Source organism: Neoarius graeffei, chromosome 2 (genome assembly GCF_027579695.1).
Source record: "Neoarius graeffei isolate fNeoGra1 chromosome 2, fNeoGra1.pri, whole genome shotgun sequence".
Lineage (NCBI taxonomy): Eukaryota > Metazoa > Chordata > Actinopteri > Siluriformes > Ariidae > Neoarius > Neoarius graeffei.
The window spans coordinates 4,382,827-4,401,910 of NC_083570.1; the positions used below are offsets into that span (position 1 = coordinate 4,382,827).

A 19,084-nucleotide genomic window follows, 5' to 3' on the forward strand; every position below is an offset into this window, starting at 1 on the left:
CTGATTTAAAATGAATTAACAAACTGTATCACCTTTACCTTTTTCCAACTTTTAGACAACCTGATGATGCTTTTGTCTTTGTTTCCGTTTCTCTCCACAGCTGCAGCAGTTCAGCAGACGATTTCACCACCACAGCCAGAAAGCAGAGAAGATTTTCTGAAATGTCCATCTGAACACACACACACAAACAAAAGACAAAAGTTTTCTTCGAGACTGACTTAAGGAAATGAAATTGTTTGAGTTAAATGCATCGCAATTTATCTTGTATAAACGCTCACTAGACCAGGGGTTCCCAAACTTTTCCATGCCAAGGCCCCCCAAACAGCATTAGCTTCTGGCCAGGGACCCCCTTTGCAAATCCACAGACAATGCTACAAAATATGTAAAGAAACATCAACTTTTAGAATGTTTTCTCTTACTTTTATTCAATATTCAATAATTGTTACATTTGTTTAGCATAAGAATATTATTAACTAACATGTTTTCAACACAAATATTTTCGCACTGAACAATAAACTTTTCAACAAACTGTTGATAAGAACAGCACAAAAGAAATCAAACCACTCTCAATTTTGTGTGTGTGTGTCTGGGAGTGACAGACGGTTTACACTAGTGGGAGGGATGGGCTTGGTGGCTCCTACATAGTTTGTCAACCCTGGGCTTAATCTCCGTCAGTGCCATACGCATGTCATTGTCCACATGTAGACGTGCTCTATGTTTGGTTTTGAGTACCTTTAAAGTTGAAAAGCCAGACTCACACAAGTAGGTTGTTACAAAAGGGAGAAGGCATTTCAATGCCTTGTCAGCCAAGCTGGGATCGTCCTTTCTTACATGTAGCCAGTAGTTAGACAGGGGAAGAGCCTCAAAGTCCATTTTTAAATCCCCTGAGTTTGTCATCTCAATCAGCTCCTCCTCTAACTTTAAGTCCAGACTAGAACCGACACCGGGGGCAAAGGGGTTCCTAACCCAGTTTAAATGTGTGTTTTCGAGGTCAGGGAAATAGTCGTTGAAATATCCTTGGAGGTGCTCCAGGTGGGACTGGATCAATGGAGAGACGGAGCCCAAATCATCACATGACAGCAGCTCCTGGTGAAGTACGTAGTGGGAACATTTCTGTAACTCCCTCCTGGAGCTTGTTTGACCACAGCATGATCTTTTTGGAAAAAGCACGCACTTTGTCTTGCACCTGGAGTATGTACATGTCACGTCCTTGCATGCTTTGATTCAGTACATTTAGATGCTGGAAAATGTCTGACATGTATGCAAGTTTGCGGATCCAGGTTGCATCGGTGAACCGATCTGCCAGCTGATGCTTTTCAGATGAGAGGAACTCTGCAACCTCCCTCCGCAGCTCATAGACACGGTTCAAAACTGCGCCCCGTGACAGCCAGCGCACGTTCGAGTGAAGCAGCAGCCCCTCAAAATGAGCGCTCATCTCATTACAAAGCAGGGTAAACAGTCTGTGTTTCATGGGACGGGCTTTAATAAAATTCACTACTTGTATAACCTCCTGTAGTACCTGATTCAACTCGTTATCCATCCTTTTTGTGACCAGTGCCTCGCAGAGCTGTTGGTTTGTTCCTTCGGTCTCTTCTTCAAAAACCTGTCTATTTTGCGCTAGCAATACGCTAGCTTGAGGAGCAAAGCAGCTTCATAAATGGCGCAAACTGCAACGTCACAGGCAATCGGAGAGATGAGCATGGCAAACAATGTTTCGATATGATGTATTATTATTTATAATAATTATATTTTATAATAATGATTAAAAATCTAATTACAATAAATTTAATAATAATTATTTAAAAATATATTTTTTTCGCAATTTTTGTTATCGTCCCTCCAACTTTCTGAGGCCCCCCCAGCGCCCCCTGGCGGCCCCCCAGGGGGCCGTGGCCCCCACTTTGAAAACCACTGCACTAGACCATTACAACTATAATAATGATCCTTTTATAATTTGGTAACAATTCTGTGCAGCACCATATAAAGCTCAAATCATCTAATTTCCAAGTTACAGTTTTAATACAACATGAAGTTACATGTGGCTCAGGAACACTTCTGAAAACCATCGTCTCTGAACACAGTTAATCACTGCATCCGCAAATCCCAGCTACAACCAGATACAAACACCATCCAGAAACACTGCTGCTTTCTCTGGGCCAGAGCTCCTTTACTTTTTTGGACTAAGGCAAAGTGGAAAACTGTCCTCTTATCTGACAAAGAGAAATTGGAAATTCTTTTTGGACATCATGGACACCACTTTCTTGAACTTTCTTGAAATATGTTGCTGGCATGGACTTCAAAATGAGTGTATATTTAAAAAAAACAAACAATAAAATTTCACAGTTTCAACATTTGATATGATGTCTTTGTACTATATTCAATGAAATATAAAGTTTCCAAGATTTGCAAATCATCACATTCTAATCTCATCTCATTACCCCTAGCTGCTTTATCCTGTTCTACAGGGTCGCAGGTGAGCTGGATCCTATCCCAGCTGACTACGGGCGAAAGGCGGGGTACACCCTGGACAAGTCGCCAGGTCATCACAGGGCTGACACACAGGCTACGTTTATATTAGACCGTATCTGTCTCGTTTTCTTCGCGGATGCACTGTCCGTTTACATTAAACCGCCTGGAAACGCTGGGAAACGGGAATCCGCCAGCATCCACGTATTCAATCCAGATTGTGTCAGCTCCAGTGCTGTGTAAACATTGAGAATACGCGGCTACGCTGTGCTGAGCTCTAGCTGGCGTCTCATTGGACAACGTCACTGTGACATCCACCTTCCTGATTCGCTGGCGTTGGTCAAGTGACGCGACTGCTGAAAAACGGCGCGGACTTCCGCCTTGTATCACCTTTCATTAAAGAGTATAAAAGTATGAAAATACTGCAAATAATGATGCAAATACTGCCCATTGTGTAGTTATGATTGTCTTTAGGCTTGCCATCCTTCCACTTGCAAGTAGTAAGTGATATGCGCTGAGATCACACACACAGCGGCTCAGTCCCGAATCGTGGCTTGTGCACTTCACTCGTGTGCTCTGTTCGCTGCGCAGGGCCGGAGTGCGCACCCTCCAGAGGGCACTCGCTGTTCAGGGCGGAGTGATTTGGAGCGCAGGATGCCTGCGGAGCCGAGCGTATCCGTGTATTGGTGTTGCTGTGTGCACGCAAATCGTGTATTGGTGTTGCTGTGTGCACACTAATCGTTTTAAAAACGTTAATCTGATGATCCGCTGATACGGTCTAATGTAAACATGGGCATTGACACAGACAACCATTCACACTCACATTCACACCTACGGTCAATTTAGAGTCACCAGTTAACCTAACCTGCATGTCTTTGGACTGTGGGGGAAACCGGAGCACCCGGAGGAAACCCACGCGGACACGGGGAGAACATGCAAACTCCTCACAGAAAGGCCCTCACTGGCCCCGGGGCTCGAACCCGGATCTTCTTGCTGTGAACTCTCGGACAAGTTTACAGAGCTCTCAGTAGATCTGCACCCTCATGTATTTCAGAAACCCTCACACACTCTGTTCTAAATCAGGGTTTTAGGTCACTAAGTGGTTTGTTTATCTTCATTTGTGTGGAAAAACTGTAAAAAAGAGATTTGTAGTATCAGTAGTAATATTACGTCATTATGGGTTGTAGATACAAACTGCAAAATAACACACGTCTTGTTTGTAGCCGTTTTAGAAATACATGAATGGTCATTTTGGCTTGACAGATATCAGCTCTTATTCTTTATTAGATATTAATTTCATTAAACATCAGAGAGTCATAGGTCCTGGGTTCGAGCCCCGTGGCCGGCGAGGGCCTTTCTGTGTGGAGTTTGCATGTTCTCCCCGTGTCCGCGTGGGTTTCCTCCGGGTGCTCCGGTTTCCCCCACAGTCCAAAGACATGCAGGTTAGGTTAACTGGTGACTCAAAATTGACCGTAGGTGTGAATGTGAGTGTGAATGGTTGTTTGTCTTTGTGTGTCAGCCCTGTGATGACCTGGCGACTTGTCCAGGGTGAACCCCGCCTCTCGCCCATAGTCACCTGGGATAGGCTCCAGCTCACCCACGACCCTGCACAGGATAAGCGGTTATGGATGGGCTTCAGTGTTTCCTGAAGCTTCATCTGGCCATCATTTTCCATGTGTATTTCATGAAATTAATCCTAATCAGTGCGGTTATATTTCTGTACTGAAGAGAGATGAAATGGTTAATAGAGGAGTGTTCGTGATCTCTCCGTGTTTGTGCTCCTCCTCTCTCTCTCTCTCTCTCTCTTTCTCTTTCTCTCTCCCCTCTGTCACATACACACAGACACACACACACACACACAGAAGAAGGAAGTCACTCCTTTCAGACAACACAAAACTGATCTCTTTCTCATAGCGATTTCAGGAAAATGGCCGAGGCCAGTATTTCAGTAGATCAGCTTTCTCAGGACCAGTTCAGGTGCCCAGTGTGTCTGGAACTCCTGAAGGATGCGGTGACTATCTCCTGTGGTCACAGTTTCTGTAAGGTGTGTATTAATGGCCACTGGGATCAGGAGGATCAGAAGGGTGTCTACAGCTGTCCTCAGTGCAGAGACACTTTCACTCCAAGGCCTGTTCTATCCAGAAACAACATGCTGGATGAAGTGGTGGAGAAAGTGAAGAAGACAGAAGTCCAAGCTGCATCTCCTGCTCACTGTTATGCTGGACCTGAAGATGTGGAGTGTGATTTCTGCACCGGGAGAAAGCACAAAGCTGTCAAGTCCTGTCTGATGTGTTTGGCTTCATTTTGTGAAACTCATCTGAAACCTCATCTTGAAGACTCTACTTTGAAAAAACACACATTGATTGAAGCCTCAGCAAAACTCCAAGAGAAGATCTGCTCTGAACATCACAAGCTGATTGAGATCTACTGTCAGACTGATCAAACCTGCATCTGTTATTTGTGTATGATGGAAAATCACAAAGGTCACGACACCGTCACAGCCGCAGCAGAAAGAGCTGAGAAACAGGTGAGAACTAGAAATCTTTCCAGAATTAAATGATCTTAATTATAGTTTCCCATCTAGAAACAGGTGCTTTAGTCAGTGATATGATTTGAACTTTAATTTCAGTGTGTGTCTCAATCAGAAGGATTCTGTAAAAGCTGATTAAAATTGTCTGTGTTCTGGTGAACAGAGTGTTAAATTTATCTTCAGTAATGGTCGTAATCTGGTCAAACCAGTTAGTGAACATGTCAGCCAACGCCTGTGACAGGGCGAGGCAGGTGAAAACACAAACACTTTTTTTTTTTTTACTTTTTATGATCCTTTATTTTTTACAAAAGTAGCATTACATAATAAAATGTATGTGAATTAATAAATAAATATTTAATAAAGCATTTTAAATAAATTAGGTTAAATATAACAGTGCACAGTGTGAGTTAAGTTATTGCAGTGATTCTGCAATGCAGGTTTTGTGTAAAACAAAGTTCTTCTTCCACTACTGAGCACAGAGCCTCCTCACAACACCACACTGTCTTAAACATTTCCATATCACCCATACTCTTAAAAAAATTAAAATCAATCAAAACTCTGGATTTAGTCAGTCTGGACAGAATTCTCTCAGGGTCACAGTCTGTGTTTTGTGCCATTTTGTTTTTTCTACTTCAGTAGATTGCCATTTTGGCCTGGCCAGGGTTAACAGTAACCAGCTGACACATGGATTTGTTTCTCCGGACATATTTAAAACCAAAAATAAAAAGCTGAAAGGTAAAATTCATATCAAATGATCTTAAAATGTTCCCCAACCAATAAAACAATGACTGCAACCCGAAGCAATGTAAAAAGACATAAACAGTTTCTCTCGGAGAACAAAAGGGACACTCTTGGGTGACCTCAGGGTTTAAAATGGAGATAAAAGAATTCACAGACACTGTACAATGTAAAATCTTCCACCTCCAAATCAATCAGAAGGATTCTGTAAAAACTGATTAAAATTGTATGTGTTCTGGTTAACAGTGTTAAATCTCTCTTCGGTGAGAGTCGTAATCTGGTCAGACCAGTTACTCAACATTTCAACATTTCACACACGCAGAGAATATTTTGGCAAAACAAAACAAAGCTGTTATAATGAGCTCCACCCTTCTCGGAAGGCTTTTCACTAGATTTTGGGGTGTGGCGGTGGGGTTAGTGTTCATTCAGCAACAGTGGCACTTGAAAGTTTGTGAACCCTTTAGAATTTTCTGTATTTCTGCCTAAATATGATCTAAAATATCATCAGATTTTCACACAAGTCCAAAAAGTAGATAAAGAGAACCCAGTTAAACAAATGAGACAAAAATATTATACTTGGTCATTTATTTATTGAGGAAAATGATCCAATATTACATATCTGTGAGTGGCAAAAGTATGTGAACCTTTGCTTTCAGTATCTGGTGTGACCCCCTTGTGCAGCAATAACTGCAACTAAACGTTTGCGGTAACTGTTGATCAGTCCTGCACACCGACTTGGAGGAATTTTAGCCCGTTCCTCCGTACAGAACAGTTTCAACTCTGGGATGTTGGTGGGTTTCCTCACATGAACTGCTCGCTTCAGGTCCTTCCATAACATTGTGATTGGATTCAGCGCTGCTCTTGCTCCTTGCGGAGGGTGATCAGGGCTTGGTACTGGCTTTCTTGGGTGGCAGCAAGGGCATAGGTGACATTCTTGAGTGGGGAGGACTCCACTGGTGGTTAACGTCAGTCTTCCTGGCTTTCGGCACCACTGTTATATGTCCCTGAGGTGGGTGGAATACTGAAGTGCAGACAGGCAGGAAATGGTGTTGAACACAGTCTCTTTTATTTGTCACTTTGGCTTTTCAGCTTTAACATTATGTCTTGTCACACATACATACATGTTCTCCAGTCGGGAGACGACCACCTCTTCACTCTGCCCCTCTTTTTCATGATTCTGTCATTCCTGCAAAACAGACACCCACACATCAGTTACCAACAGGTGAGATCACTTTGCCACTCACCTTCCCTGGCCCCGCCCTCTATTCACAAACTGGTGCTTGACCACACCCACACTGCCAAAAAACAACAAAACACACACACACACACACACACACAATACATAACATTCACAGCTGTAAGAAACATGAATGTACTTTGAACTGACATTAATATGGAACCAGTTCGCTCGTACTGTATAAAAAGCTGAATGTATTTTATTTGTCCTCAGAGTGAGTTAAAGAAGGAGCAGATGAAATCCCAGCAGAGAATCCAGGAGAAGCAGAAGAAGGTGCAGGAGCTGAAACAGGCTGTGAACACTATAAAGGTGAGCAGTGAGCAGAGACAGAGCTGCTCCTAGAAACACACACAACATGGACAACGAGTCATTTACAGTCCCAGTAAGAGAGGGAATGATAGATGAGCTTTAAATCTTGTGTGTGTGTGTGTGTGTGTGTGTGTGTCCTAACAGCTCAGTGCACAGACAGCAGTGGAGGACAGTGAGAGGATCTTTACTGAGCTGATCAGCTCCATGGAGAAAAAGCGCTGGGGGGTGACGGAGCTGATCAGAGATCAGGAGAAGGCTGAACTGAGTCGAGCTGAACGACTCCTGGAGCAACTGGAGCAGGAGATTGCTGATCTTCAGAGGAGAGTCACTGAGCTGGAGCAGCTTTCACACACACACGATCACATACATTTCCTCCAGGTAACACTCACTGTCTGATCTACAGAGCCAGCTGTTCCTCACACACTCTCTAAAACACCTCTCATTAAGGCAACAATAAATGTCCCTGTCTGACATCACAAGTGGGTTTTACATTTCATTTGCTTTCTGTAGGTTTTAGCTTCTGGACGTCACTCTCCTCCACTTATCGGACCAGATTTTCGCACATCCAGCGTCACTGTCCATCAACATCTCTCATTTGATGGAGTAAGGAATTCTCTCTCAGATCTGAAAAAGAGACTCGAGGAATTCTGTGAGGAGGAATTCAACAAAATCCCTCCACATGGTAAGAGGAGCTGTTCCTGCTGGAGAAACACAGTGATGTGTTATTTCTTATCGATGCTCCTGCTTTCTTTTCTGCAGACACTTTATTCACCTGACACTTTGAACTAAAACACTGATTTAAAATGAATAAACTGACTGGATCACTTTAAACTCTTTCCATCTTTTACACAAACTCATGTTTCCATGTTTCTCTCCACAGCTGCAGCAGTTCAGATCATTTCAGGACCAGAACCACAGAGCAGAGAAGAGTTTCTGAAATGTACATCTAACACAAACACACACTTCACATAAATATATTGTGTGAATTAAACCCAACATGTTCACATTGTTCAGTTTGGTTTTTCTCTTTTATTTTAGATTTCCGTTATCTGACTCTGGATCCCAACACGGCACATCGTCACCTCATTCTGTCTGAGAAGAACAGAGCGGTGAATGACAGTGGGAGAGAGCAGCGTTACTCTGATCATCCAGAGAGATTTGATTCCTGGGAGCAGGTGTTGTGTAAGGAGAGTGTGTGTGGACGTTGTTACTGGGAGGTGGAGTGGAGCGGTGATGGTGGTGTGTCCATAGCAGTCTCATATAAAGACATCAGCAGGGAAGGACGGGTTAATGAGTGCGGGTTTGGAGGCAACAATCAGTCCTGGAGTTTGCGGTGTGCTTCTTCTTCTTCTTCTTCTCTCTCTTTCTATCACGACAACATTGAGACTGTTCTCAGAGGTCCATCACCCTCCAGAATAGGAGTGTATGTGGATCACAGTGCAGGAACTCTGTCCTTCTACAGCGTCTCTTACGCAATGAAGCTCCTCCACAGAGTCCACACCACATTCACTCAGCCTCTACACGCTGGATTTGGGGTCTACAAAGTTTCTGGGTTCGCGTTCTACTGGTCTCCTGGTTCTACAGTGAGATTGTGTGATCGAGAATAAAAGTGTGTAGTGTTTTCTGTAAAATTCCTGCATGTTGCCATGTTGTTGCTCAGTCGTCTGCTTCACTAGAACACAATCCAGCTGCACAAAAACACTCATTTTAATATTTAAGTTAAAACGTATAATGTTTTATTATTATTATTATTATTCGTCACATGCACACTTCAAGTACAGTGAAATTCATCCTCTGCATTTAACCCATCTGAAGCAGTGAACACACTCACACCCAGAGCAGTGGGCAGCCCAGAGCACCCGGGGAGCAGTCAGGGGTTCGGTACCTTGCTCAAGGGCACCTCAGCCCAAGGCCGCCCCACGTCAACCTAACTGCATATCTTTGGACTGTGGGGGAAACTGGAGCACCCGGAGGAAACCCATGCAGACATGGGGAGAACATGCAAAGTCCAGACAGAAAGGCCCTCGCCGGCCACTGGGTTCGAACCCAGAACCTTCTTGCTGTGAGGCGAACGTGCTAACCACTACACCACCGTAAATGTATAATAATTAAAGGTAGACTGCCTTTCAGATTTTTCTAATTTAGGCCATAAAAAGAATTTTCCCTGACACCCAATTATTTTTTTAGTGGACTGTAAGCTACTGAATTTGACACTCAGACTTCAAATTTTATTACTTTTTTCCCCTCAAAGAACAATTAATGAATTTAGAGCCACGTGGCCCTAAATTCTCCGCCATTTTTTTCTTGCTTCACCGTGACCTTATCCAACATGTTATGTCGTGCATGAGGTGGTGGGGTTTCCCCATTGTGGGATACAAATTTGTACCCTGAGAGAACAATGGAGGACCGACCACAGTAACGGAAAGTGGGAAGAAAAAACTCTGTATTGCGAAGGAAAGGAAACGCAGGACCAAAATAATAACAGCAAACACAAAAATCAAAAAGATGAATGTAACGGCTTCGCTGATCTAGTGGACACTGAAACAGGCAGGCGGGATCAATGTCACTTTCGTTTTTATTTTTTAAACTGTCACTTAACACAAAACATGCTTTTCAGCAGTTTCAAAATAAACTATGTGTCACTGCCCTGATGTGATTTCAGCCAGGGACAGAGATTCACACTGCACACACACACCACCTTCACCGGGCTCGTGCTCCACTCACCAACTGGCACTTGGCCACGCCCCCCACCACAGTGAAAAAGAACTGTATACTGTCTTGCTCAACGAAATAAACTGCGCAGTATGATCGTGAATCGAGAGGTTGTTCACCTGAAGTTGTGCAATATACAGTAGGTGTATAGTTTAATTACACACATTTTCGCTCAGCGGTCTTCACCATCGCAATGATAAACAAAGAATCTTCTATGTAAACTATCTAATGCACAGGAATAATATTTACATTGTGAAATCACGACATACTTTTCATTATGACTAACGAATATTGACTAGAACACGCTCAGTGTTTATTGTTTATTGCACATACAAGAACAAAATTGGCTTAACAAAATATACCAAATACTAAGACATGCAGGGGAGGCCTGAAACTTGATGGTTTTTCAAGAGCCTCCTCTTATTAAGATAAAAATGACAATATTAAGGTCAACTTATATAAAGCATAAAAAAGTTAATAATTAAAGTAATTGATCAATAGATAGCCGGGGAAACAAACATATAATTTGCTACAAGCAAATATATGAATTCATGGTAAAATAACAATGATGACATCGATTTGCTGAATAAAATGATAGGAATAAGCTTCAGATCAACTTACTGAACAAAACTAAAATTAAGCATGAAAACATCGTCAATTATGAACAATTAATCGATAACAAGGATTTGGAAAGAGATCAGTGTAATTTTGTAGCTGGATTATTCAAGATTTCCTTTAGCAGTTGCTTCTTGAAAAGGGGCAGCGACGTACTGTTTTGTAATTGTTTTTTTTAGACTATTCCATCCAAAGGGTCGTCTATACATTAAAGTAAACTGTCGCTGATTAGATTTGGTTCGAATCGGTCTTAAGTTATTGCACTGTCTTGTGTTGTCTTTGAGGATATCTGAGTTATATATAATGCTATCTCTGTAATGTGCTGGTAAACATCAACTTCCATAGATGATTTTGTGAACAAAAAGACTAATCTGTAATTTGTTAATGTTGTATATTGTTAATATTTTTAAGTCATGAAACAAATTTGTTGAAGGGAATGTATATGACTCATTTGAAGCGATCCTAATAAAGCGTTTCTGTAGTAAGAGCAGTGGCTTTAGCGTTGTTGTGTAAGTGCTTGCCCATATAATATTACAGCATGTTCGGTACGGGCAAATCTAGGTGTAGTATAGAATCATAAAAGTGTTTTTTGTGATAGTAAATTTCCAACTTTTCGTATTATTCCGATATTTTTGTCTATCTTTTTGCTAATGAGCTCAACATGATTTTTCCATGCAAGTTTTTCATCTATTAAAACACCTAAGAAGCGTGTCTGTGTATGTTGTCAATATATATTTTGGCATTTTTATTACAGTGTTTTTTACTTTTTCCCGCAAAGATGATAAAATTTGTTTTTTTTAAATATATTTAAGGACAGTTTGTTTGCTCAAAACCACTTATTTACCCTACTCATTTCAGAATTCATGGAGCTAACTCGGACATCAAATTTTCAGTGGGACATAAACAGGTTTGTATTGCCTGCAAATACTAAAGTAAACAGTTTTTTTTGGATACAAATGCTAAGTTATTTACAGTGGTGCTTGAAAGTTTGTGAACCCTTTAGAATTTTCTATATTCCTGCATAAATCTGACCTAAAACATATTTAGATCTTCACACAAGTCCTAAAAGTAGATAAAGAGAACCCAGTCAAACAAATGAGACAAAAATATTATACTTGGTCATTTATTTATTGAGAGAAATGATCCAATATTACATATCTGTGAGTGGCAAAAGTATGTGAACCTCTAGGATTAGCAGTTAATTTGAAGGTGAAATTAGAGTCAGGTGTTTTCAATCAATGGGATGACAATCAGGTGTGAGTGGGCACCCTGTTTTATTTAAAGAACAGGGATCTATCAAAGTCTGATCTTCACAACACATGTTTGTGGGAGTGTATCATGGCATGAACAAAGGAGATTTCTGAGGACCTCAGAAAAAGTGCTGTTGATGCTCATCAGGCTGGAAAAGGTTACAAAACCATCTCTAAAGAGTTTGGACTCCACCAATCCACAGTCAGACAGATTGTGTACAAATGATGGAAATTCAAGATCATTGTTACCCTCCCTAGGAGTGGTCGACCAACAAAGATCACTCCAAGAGCAAGGCGTGTGATAGTCAGTGAGGTCACAAAGGACCCCAGGGTAACTTCTAAGCAACTGAAGGCCTCTCTCACCTTGGCTAATGTTAATGTTCATGAGTCCACCATCAGGAGAACACTGAACAACAATGGTGTGCATGGCAGGGTTGCAAGGAGAAAGCCACGGCTCTCCAAAAAGAACATTGCTGCTCATCTGCAGTTTGCTAAAGATCATGTGGACAAGTCAGAATGCTATTGGAAAAATGTTTTGTGGACAGATAAGACCAAAATAGAATTTTTTGGTTTAAATGAGAAGTGTTATGTTTGGAGAAAGGAAAACACTGCATTCCAGCATAAGAACCTTATCCTATCTGTGAAACATGGTGGTGGTAGTATCATGTTTTGGGCCTGTTTTGCTATATCTGGGCCAGGATGGCTTGCCATCATTGATGGAACAATGCATCCTGAATTATAGCGGCGAATTCTAAAGGGAAATGTCAGGACCAGGACATCTGTCCATGAACTGAATCTCAAGAGAAGGTGGGTCATGCAGCAAGACAATGACCCTAAGCACTTTTTTTAATTTTTTTTTTTTTACCTTAAGCACTTTATTTTAACTTTATTCTTAAAGAAGAATAAATGTAATGTTTTGGAATGTCCAAGTCAAAGTCCTGACCTTAATCCACTGGAAATGTTGTGCAAGGACCTGAAGCGAGCAGTTCATGTGAGGAAACCCACCAACATCCCAGAGTTGAAGCTGTTCTGTACGGAGGAACGGGCTAAAATTCCTCCAAGCCGGTGTGCAGGACTGATCAACAGTTACCGCAAACGTTTAGTTGCAGTTATTGCTGCACAAGGGGGTCAAAACAGATACTGAAAGCAAAGGTTCACATACTTTTGCCACTCACAGATATATAATATTGGATCATTTTCCTCAATAAATAAATGACCAAGTATAATATTTTTGTCTCGTTTGTTTAACTGAGTTCTCTTTATCTACTTTTAGGACTTGTGTGAAAATCTGATGATGTTTAAGGTCATATTTAGATTAGATTAGATTAGATTAGATTAGATTAGATTAGATTAGATTAGATTAGATTAGATTAGATTAGATTAGATACAACTTTATTGATCCCCTTGGGAGGGTTCCCTCAGGGAAATTAAAATTTCAGGAGCATCATTATAGGATAAACAGAGAATAGAATAGAAAAAACAGAGAACTTCTAGATAAATTAAGTCTTTAGAAAACTTCTAGATAAATAAATTAAGTATTTACATATACAAATATATTTAAAAAAGATCTGAAAAAAGTCCAGCAGGAGAGGTATTGCACATTGTCCATTATTGCTTTTTGTCAGGCTAGGCTACTGCTCCTTTCCGTCCTCTGTCCTCCTGTTACCCCTCCTCCCCCCAGAGAGGAGTTGTACAGTCTGATGGCGTGAGGGACAAAGGAGTTTTTAAGTCTGTTAGCCCTGCACTTGGGAAGGAGCATTCTGTCACTGAACAGGCTCCTCTGGTTGTTGATGACGGTGTGCAGAGGGTGACTGGCATTGTCCATGATGTTCAGTAGTTTGTCCATAGTCCTCTTCTCTGCCACTGTCACCAGAGAGTCCAGCTTCATGCCAACCACAGAGCCAGCCCACCTGATCAGTTTGTCCAGCCTGGATGTGTCCTTCTTGGATGTGCTGTCCCCCCAGCACACCACAGTGTAAAACAGGACACTGGCGACCACGGACTGATAGAACATCCACAGGAGTTTCCTGCAGATGTTAAAGGACCGCAGCCTCCTCAGGAAGTATAGCCTGCTCTGTCCCTTCCTGTACAATTGGTTGGTGTTGCAAGTCCAGTCCAGCTTGCTGTCCAGCCACAGCCTGAGGTACTTGTAGCAATCCACAGCCTCCACCTCGACTCCCTCGATCAGAACTGGTCGTGACTTTGGTCTGGACCTCCCAAAGTCAATGACCAGCTCCTTGGTCTTCGAGGTGTTGAGCTGCAAATGGTTCCTGTTGCACCAAACAGCAAAGTCCCTCACCCTGCTCCTATACTCCTCCTCTCTGTTGTCCCTGATACACCCCACGATGGCTGTGTCATAGGTGAACTTCTAAATGTGACACAGCTCCAACTTGTAGCAGAAGTCCGCGGTGTACAGGGTGAAGAGAAGAGGGGCCAGCACAGTGCCCTGGGGTGCTCCGGTGCTGCTAATCACAGTGTCAGATGTGATGTCCTTCAGCCTGATGTACTGCGGCCTGTCGGTGAGGTAGCTGGAGATCCAGGTGACCAGGCAGGGGTCCACTCGCATCCTGTTCAGTTTGTCCTGAAGCATAAGGATCTGGATGGTGTTGAAGGCACTCGAGAAGTCCAAGAAAAGGATCCTCGCTGTGCCATTTCCCTTATCCAGATGCGAGTGGGCTCGGTGTAGCAGATAGAGGATGGCGTCTTCCACACCAACACCTGCCCGGTATGCAAACTGCAGACAGTCCTGGAAATGTTGCACCTGGGGTCTGAGGAGGCTGAGGAAGAGCCGCTCCAACATCTTCATCAGATGTGAAGTGAGTGCCACTGGTCGGAAGTCATTCAGCTCGCTGGGCCGGTTCTTCTTGGGAACTGGAACAATACATGATGTCTTTCAGAGGGTGGGTACTCTCCCTAGCAGCAGGCTGAGGTTGAAGATGCATTGGACTGGTTCACCCAGCTCAGCAGTGCAGGTCTTCAGTAGTCGGGGACACACCTTGTCCAGGCCTGCTGCTTTATGGGGTGAAGCTTCTTCAGTTGACCTCTGACCTTGTCTGCAGTAATGCATGGAAGAGTCTGTGTTGAGGTGGGGGGAGGGGGAGGAGGGGGCTGCTATGATGACTGGGGGGAGGTGTGTTGAGGGAAGAAGGAGAGCTGGCTGCAGTGAGGGGGAGGGTGGGGGGTTGAAACGGTTGAAAAATTCATTCAGCTCATTCGCCCTCTCCACTGTCCCCTCAATGACTCTGGCCTTTGTGTTGTGGCCTGTGATGGTTTTCACACCTTCCCAGACCTCCCTCATGCTCTTCTCCTTCAGCTTCTGCTCCACCTTTCTCCTGTAGCTGTCCTTAGCTTCCCTCACGCAGCGTTTCACCTCCTGCTGTGCTGCTTTCATTGCCTCCCTGTCCCTGCTCCTGAAGGTGGCCTTCTTCCTGTTGAGGACAGCTTTGACTTCCTGTGTTACCCTTGGCTTGTTATTAGGGTAACACCGTACAGTCTTAGCGGGGGAGACCATGTCTGCATAGAAGTAGAGCTAATCCATCAGACAGTGTGTCAGCCCCTCTATGTCCTCACAGTGTGGGCTAAGCAGCACATCCCAGTCCATGGTGTCATAACAGTCTCTGAGGGCATCTTCCATTTCAGGGGACCACCTCCCTTACGAAAATTAACCATGGTTTTACTATGAAAACTAACCATGGTTTTACCATGGTTTATAGTTATTCATGGTTTTCATGGTTTTTTGGGTAACCATGAAAACCATGGTGCATTTTACCTCAATGTTCACTTAAATTTTTAGGTTCTAAGTAAATGTTAATGTATCTGGGCTGTTAATCGAGATCCTTCTCTACAGCATTGACTGTTGGACGAAAGCATGGTAATACTACAGTTAGTGCATCCTTTTAAAAACCATACTATCCCTTTTAAACTAATTTCGTAGTTACTATGACCTATTACACATACAACTATGATGCTACCACAGCTACTGCAGTACTATGGATAAACCACAGTAATGCTATGGTTGGTTCATAGTACTTAGAATCACCATGAAATACCATAGTAGATCCATGGTTACTACCATGGATGAACCATAGTAATACTATGGTTGGTTCATAGTACTTAGAATAACCATGAGATACCATGGTAGAATCATGGTTACTACATAAAAACCATGGTAAAACCATAGTAAACCATGGTAGATTTTCGTAAGTGCTCCTGATGGAGCTAGTTGTTGCAGGCTGCCTTTGGACCAGGGGGGTGTACTTTGGCTGTAGAAGAACCAGGTTGTGGTCAGACTTCCCTCATGGGGGGATGGGTGTGACTCTGTATGCATCCCTCACATTAGCATACAGCAAGTCAATGGTTCTGTTGTTCCTAGTTGGACAATCCACAGCCTGGTAAAAAGCAGCCAAAGTAGAGTCCAAGGTAGCGTGATTAAAGTCCCCAGAAATGATGATAAATGCCTCAGGGTGCTGTGTCTGCAGCCTTGCTGTGACAGAGTGAATCCTCTCACATGCAGCAGCTGCGTCTGCCCTTGGAAGGATGGTGTTTTCATGTTTCTATTTTTCTCTCCACAGCTGCAGCAGTTCAGATCATTTCAGGACCAGAACCACAGAGCAGAGAAGAGTTTCTGAAATGTGCATCTAACCCACACAGTCCATCTCCAAGGAAAGGTCGGGACTGAGGTTGACCCTCCATTCATCCTGATAAATTGTCAATGAAAGGCTGCACGTAGTATCCCAATCTGCGACTGTTCATGCATTCGTGAGGAGTTTTATTCTGGGACAGACCACTTCCACTCATGGAACACACACATTTACACAAAATTACACAAGCAGAGGATCAATAACTGAGTGGAGTACTGAAAAATTAACTGATCCTGTGACATTGTAAGATTTATAGCATCCAGTTTTATGCGCCTTGAGTCAGACTCGTGAACCTCCTACAATGAGAAGCACTCAAAATAGGGTTTACCTTACACACAGATTACAACAGTGACTTCCAATTACTTCTGAGAAACATCAGCAATTTTAAACTTATACTTTTAAAACATACCTCCAAACACAATTGGGACAAACGGATGTGTATAAGGAGGAAAAGAAATTCCAGAAATTCAACATTCTTCAAAATATCGATATTTAGAATATACTTACGAACGTATCTTTATATCAGACTGGTTTGATGAACTGCTGTGCACCAGCCTGTGTATTGTCTAGATGATTATATGATTAATAGTTTGACCAGCAGGTTTCTCTCGTGAAGAAGTGAAGCCTGAAAAAATGAACCATTTCAACGCATTTAGCTGGAAAGCTTCAGTGTTTCATGAAGCTTCATCTGTCCATCATTGTTTAAAGTTATTCATTTGCAGTAACAATGAATGATTATCTCTAATGGAATTAGAAACCCAGACATTCTAACTGATACGGTGTCAGATTTGCAAATTTCTAACATTTCACACAACTCAATTTGTATGAAAATTTAATGATGTTCAGGTGTAGGGGTGGACTGATGGTGATTTAAGGGTGGGGCTAATATTTGTACCTTTCCTTAGGACTTCATTTAAAAGAAATTGAACAAAATCCAACGAGGTTAATTCTGTAAGGAGGAATTCAACCAAATCCATCCACATGGTACGTGGAGCTGTTCCTGCTGGAGAAACACAGTATTTTGTTTTTACTTTACTTGCTCAGCAACAGCCATATGCCTTTATGCCCCATCAATCAATAAACTTGATTACTTGATCTGCATTACATTAGCATGAGGACTAGCTCAGAGGTTTATTTATTCCTGATTCATTTTTGTAGCCAGTTTGCTCCCCTGACCAAAATACTTTCACTAAAATACTGCTTAAAAATGTATTAATGAACGATCACCTTTACCTTTTTCCAACTTTTAGACAACCTGATGATGCTTTTGTCTTTATTTCTGTTTCTCTCCACGGCAGCAGCAGTTCAGCAGATGAGTTCACCACCACAGCCAAAAAGCAGAGAAGGTTTTCTGAAATGTCCATCTGAAAACATACACACACACACAAAACCCCCCACAAATTTTATTCGAGACTGACGTCAGGAAATGAAATTGAGTTAAATGCATCACAATTTATCCTGTATAAACACTCACTCCAGCATTACAACGATAATAATGATTCTTTTATAATTTGGTAACAATTCTGTGCAGCACCTCATAAAGCTCAAATTATCTAATTTGCAAGTTTCAGTTTTCATACAACACATTAAGTTCCATGTTGTGGCTCAGGAACACTTCTGAAAACCATCGTCTGTGAAAACAGTTCATCACTGCATCCACAAATCCCAGTTAAAACCAGATACAAACACCATCCAGAAACACTGCCGCCTTCTCTGGCCCTGAGCTCTTTTACTTTATTGGACTGAGGCAAAGGGGAAAACTCTCCTCTATTCTGACAAAGAGAAATTGGAAATTCTTTTTGGAAATCATGGACACCACGTCCTACAGGCTACAGAGGAGAGGGACCATCTGGCTTGTTATCAGTGCATGGTTTAAAAGCCAGCATCTGTGACGGTATGAGGGGGCATTAGTACACATGGCATGGGGAGCTTGTACATCTGGGAAGGCATCATTAATGCTGAATGATATAAACATGTTTCAGAGCAACATGCTGCCATTAAGATGACATCTCTTTCAGGGAAGATCTTCCTAATTTCAGCAGGATAAACTGCAATCTGCACATATTACAACTGCATGGCTTCAGAGTAAAGGAGTCGATGCTAAACTGGCCTGCTGCAGTCCAGACCTGTTTCCTACTGAAAACATCTGGTGCATTAGGAAACGAAAAACATGACAAAAGGAGACCCTGAACTGTTGAGCTAATGAAATTGTATATCAGGGAAGAACGGGACAACATTTCACTTCCAAAACTACAGCACTTGGTCTCCTCAGTTCCCAAACGTTTACAGAGTATTGTTCAAAGTAGAGGTGATGCAACACAGTGGTAAACATGCTCTTGTTCTTTCTTGAACTTTCTTGAAATATGTTGCTGGCATTGAATTCAAAATGAGTGTATATTTTTCAAAAAAACAATAAAATTTCACAGTTTCAACATTTGATATGTTGTCTTTGTACTATTTTCAATGAAATATAAAGTTTCCAAAATTTGCAAATCATCACATTCTGTTTTTATTTATATTTTACAGTGTCCAAACTTTTTAGAAACAGGGTTATACATAATACCATCACCTTGCGTGAGTCTGACTC

The 19,084-nt window shown here is 42.2% G+C and overlaps 1 protein-coding gene across 3 annotated transcripts; it reads left to right on the forward strand.

The window, feature by feature from the left end:
• The first annotated feature begins 4,298 nt into the window (after positions 1 to 4,298).
• LOC132877714 (tripartite motif-containing protein 16-like) lies at positions 4,299 to 11,304 on the forward strand. Of its 3 annotated transcripts, none has more exons than XM_060913611.1 (6): positions 4,299 to 4,993; positions 7,185 to 7,280; positions 7,425 to 7,658; positions 7,791 to 7,962; positions 8,161 to 8,220; positions 8,295 to 11,304. In XM_060913611.1, exons 1-6 carry the CDS (start codon positions 4,394 to 4,396, stop codon positions 8,885 to 8,887), a joined length of 1,755 nt encoding a protein of 584 aa, XP_060769594.1. In that variant the 5' UTR covers positions 4,299 to 4,393; the 3' UTR covers positions 8,888 to 11,304. The 3 variants fall into 3 exon arrangements, with proteins under 3 accessions (XP_060769594.1, XP_060769596.1, XP_060769595.1); XM_060913613.1 differs by having other exon boundaries at positions 8,319 to 11,304; XM_060913612.1 differs by having other exon boundaries at positions 8,167 to 8,220.
• Positions 11,305 to 19,084: the final 7,780 nt, after the last annotated feature.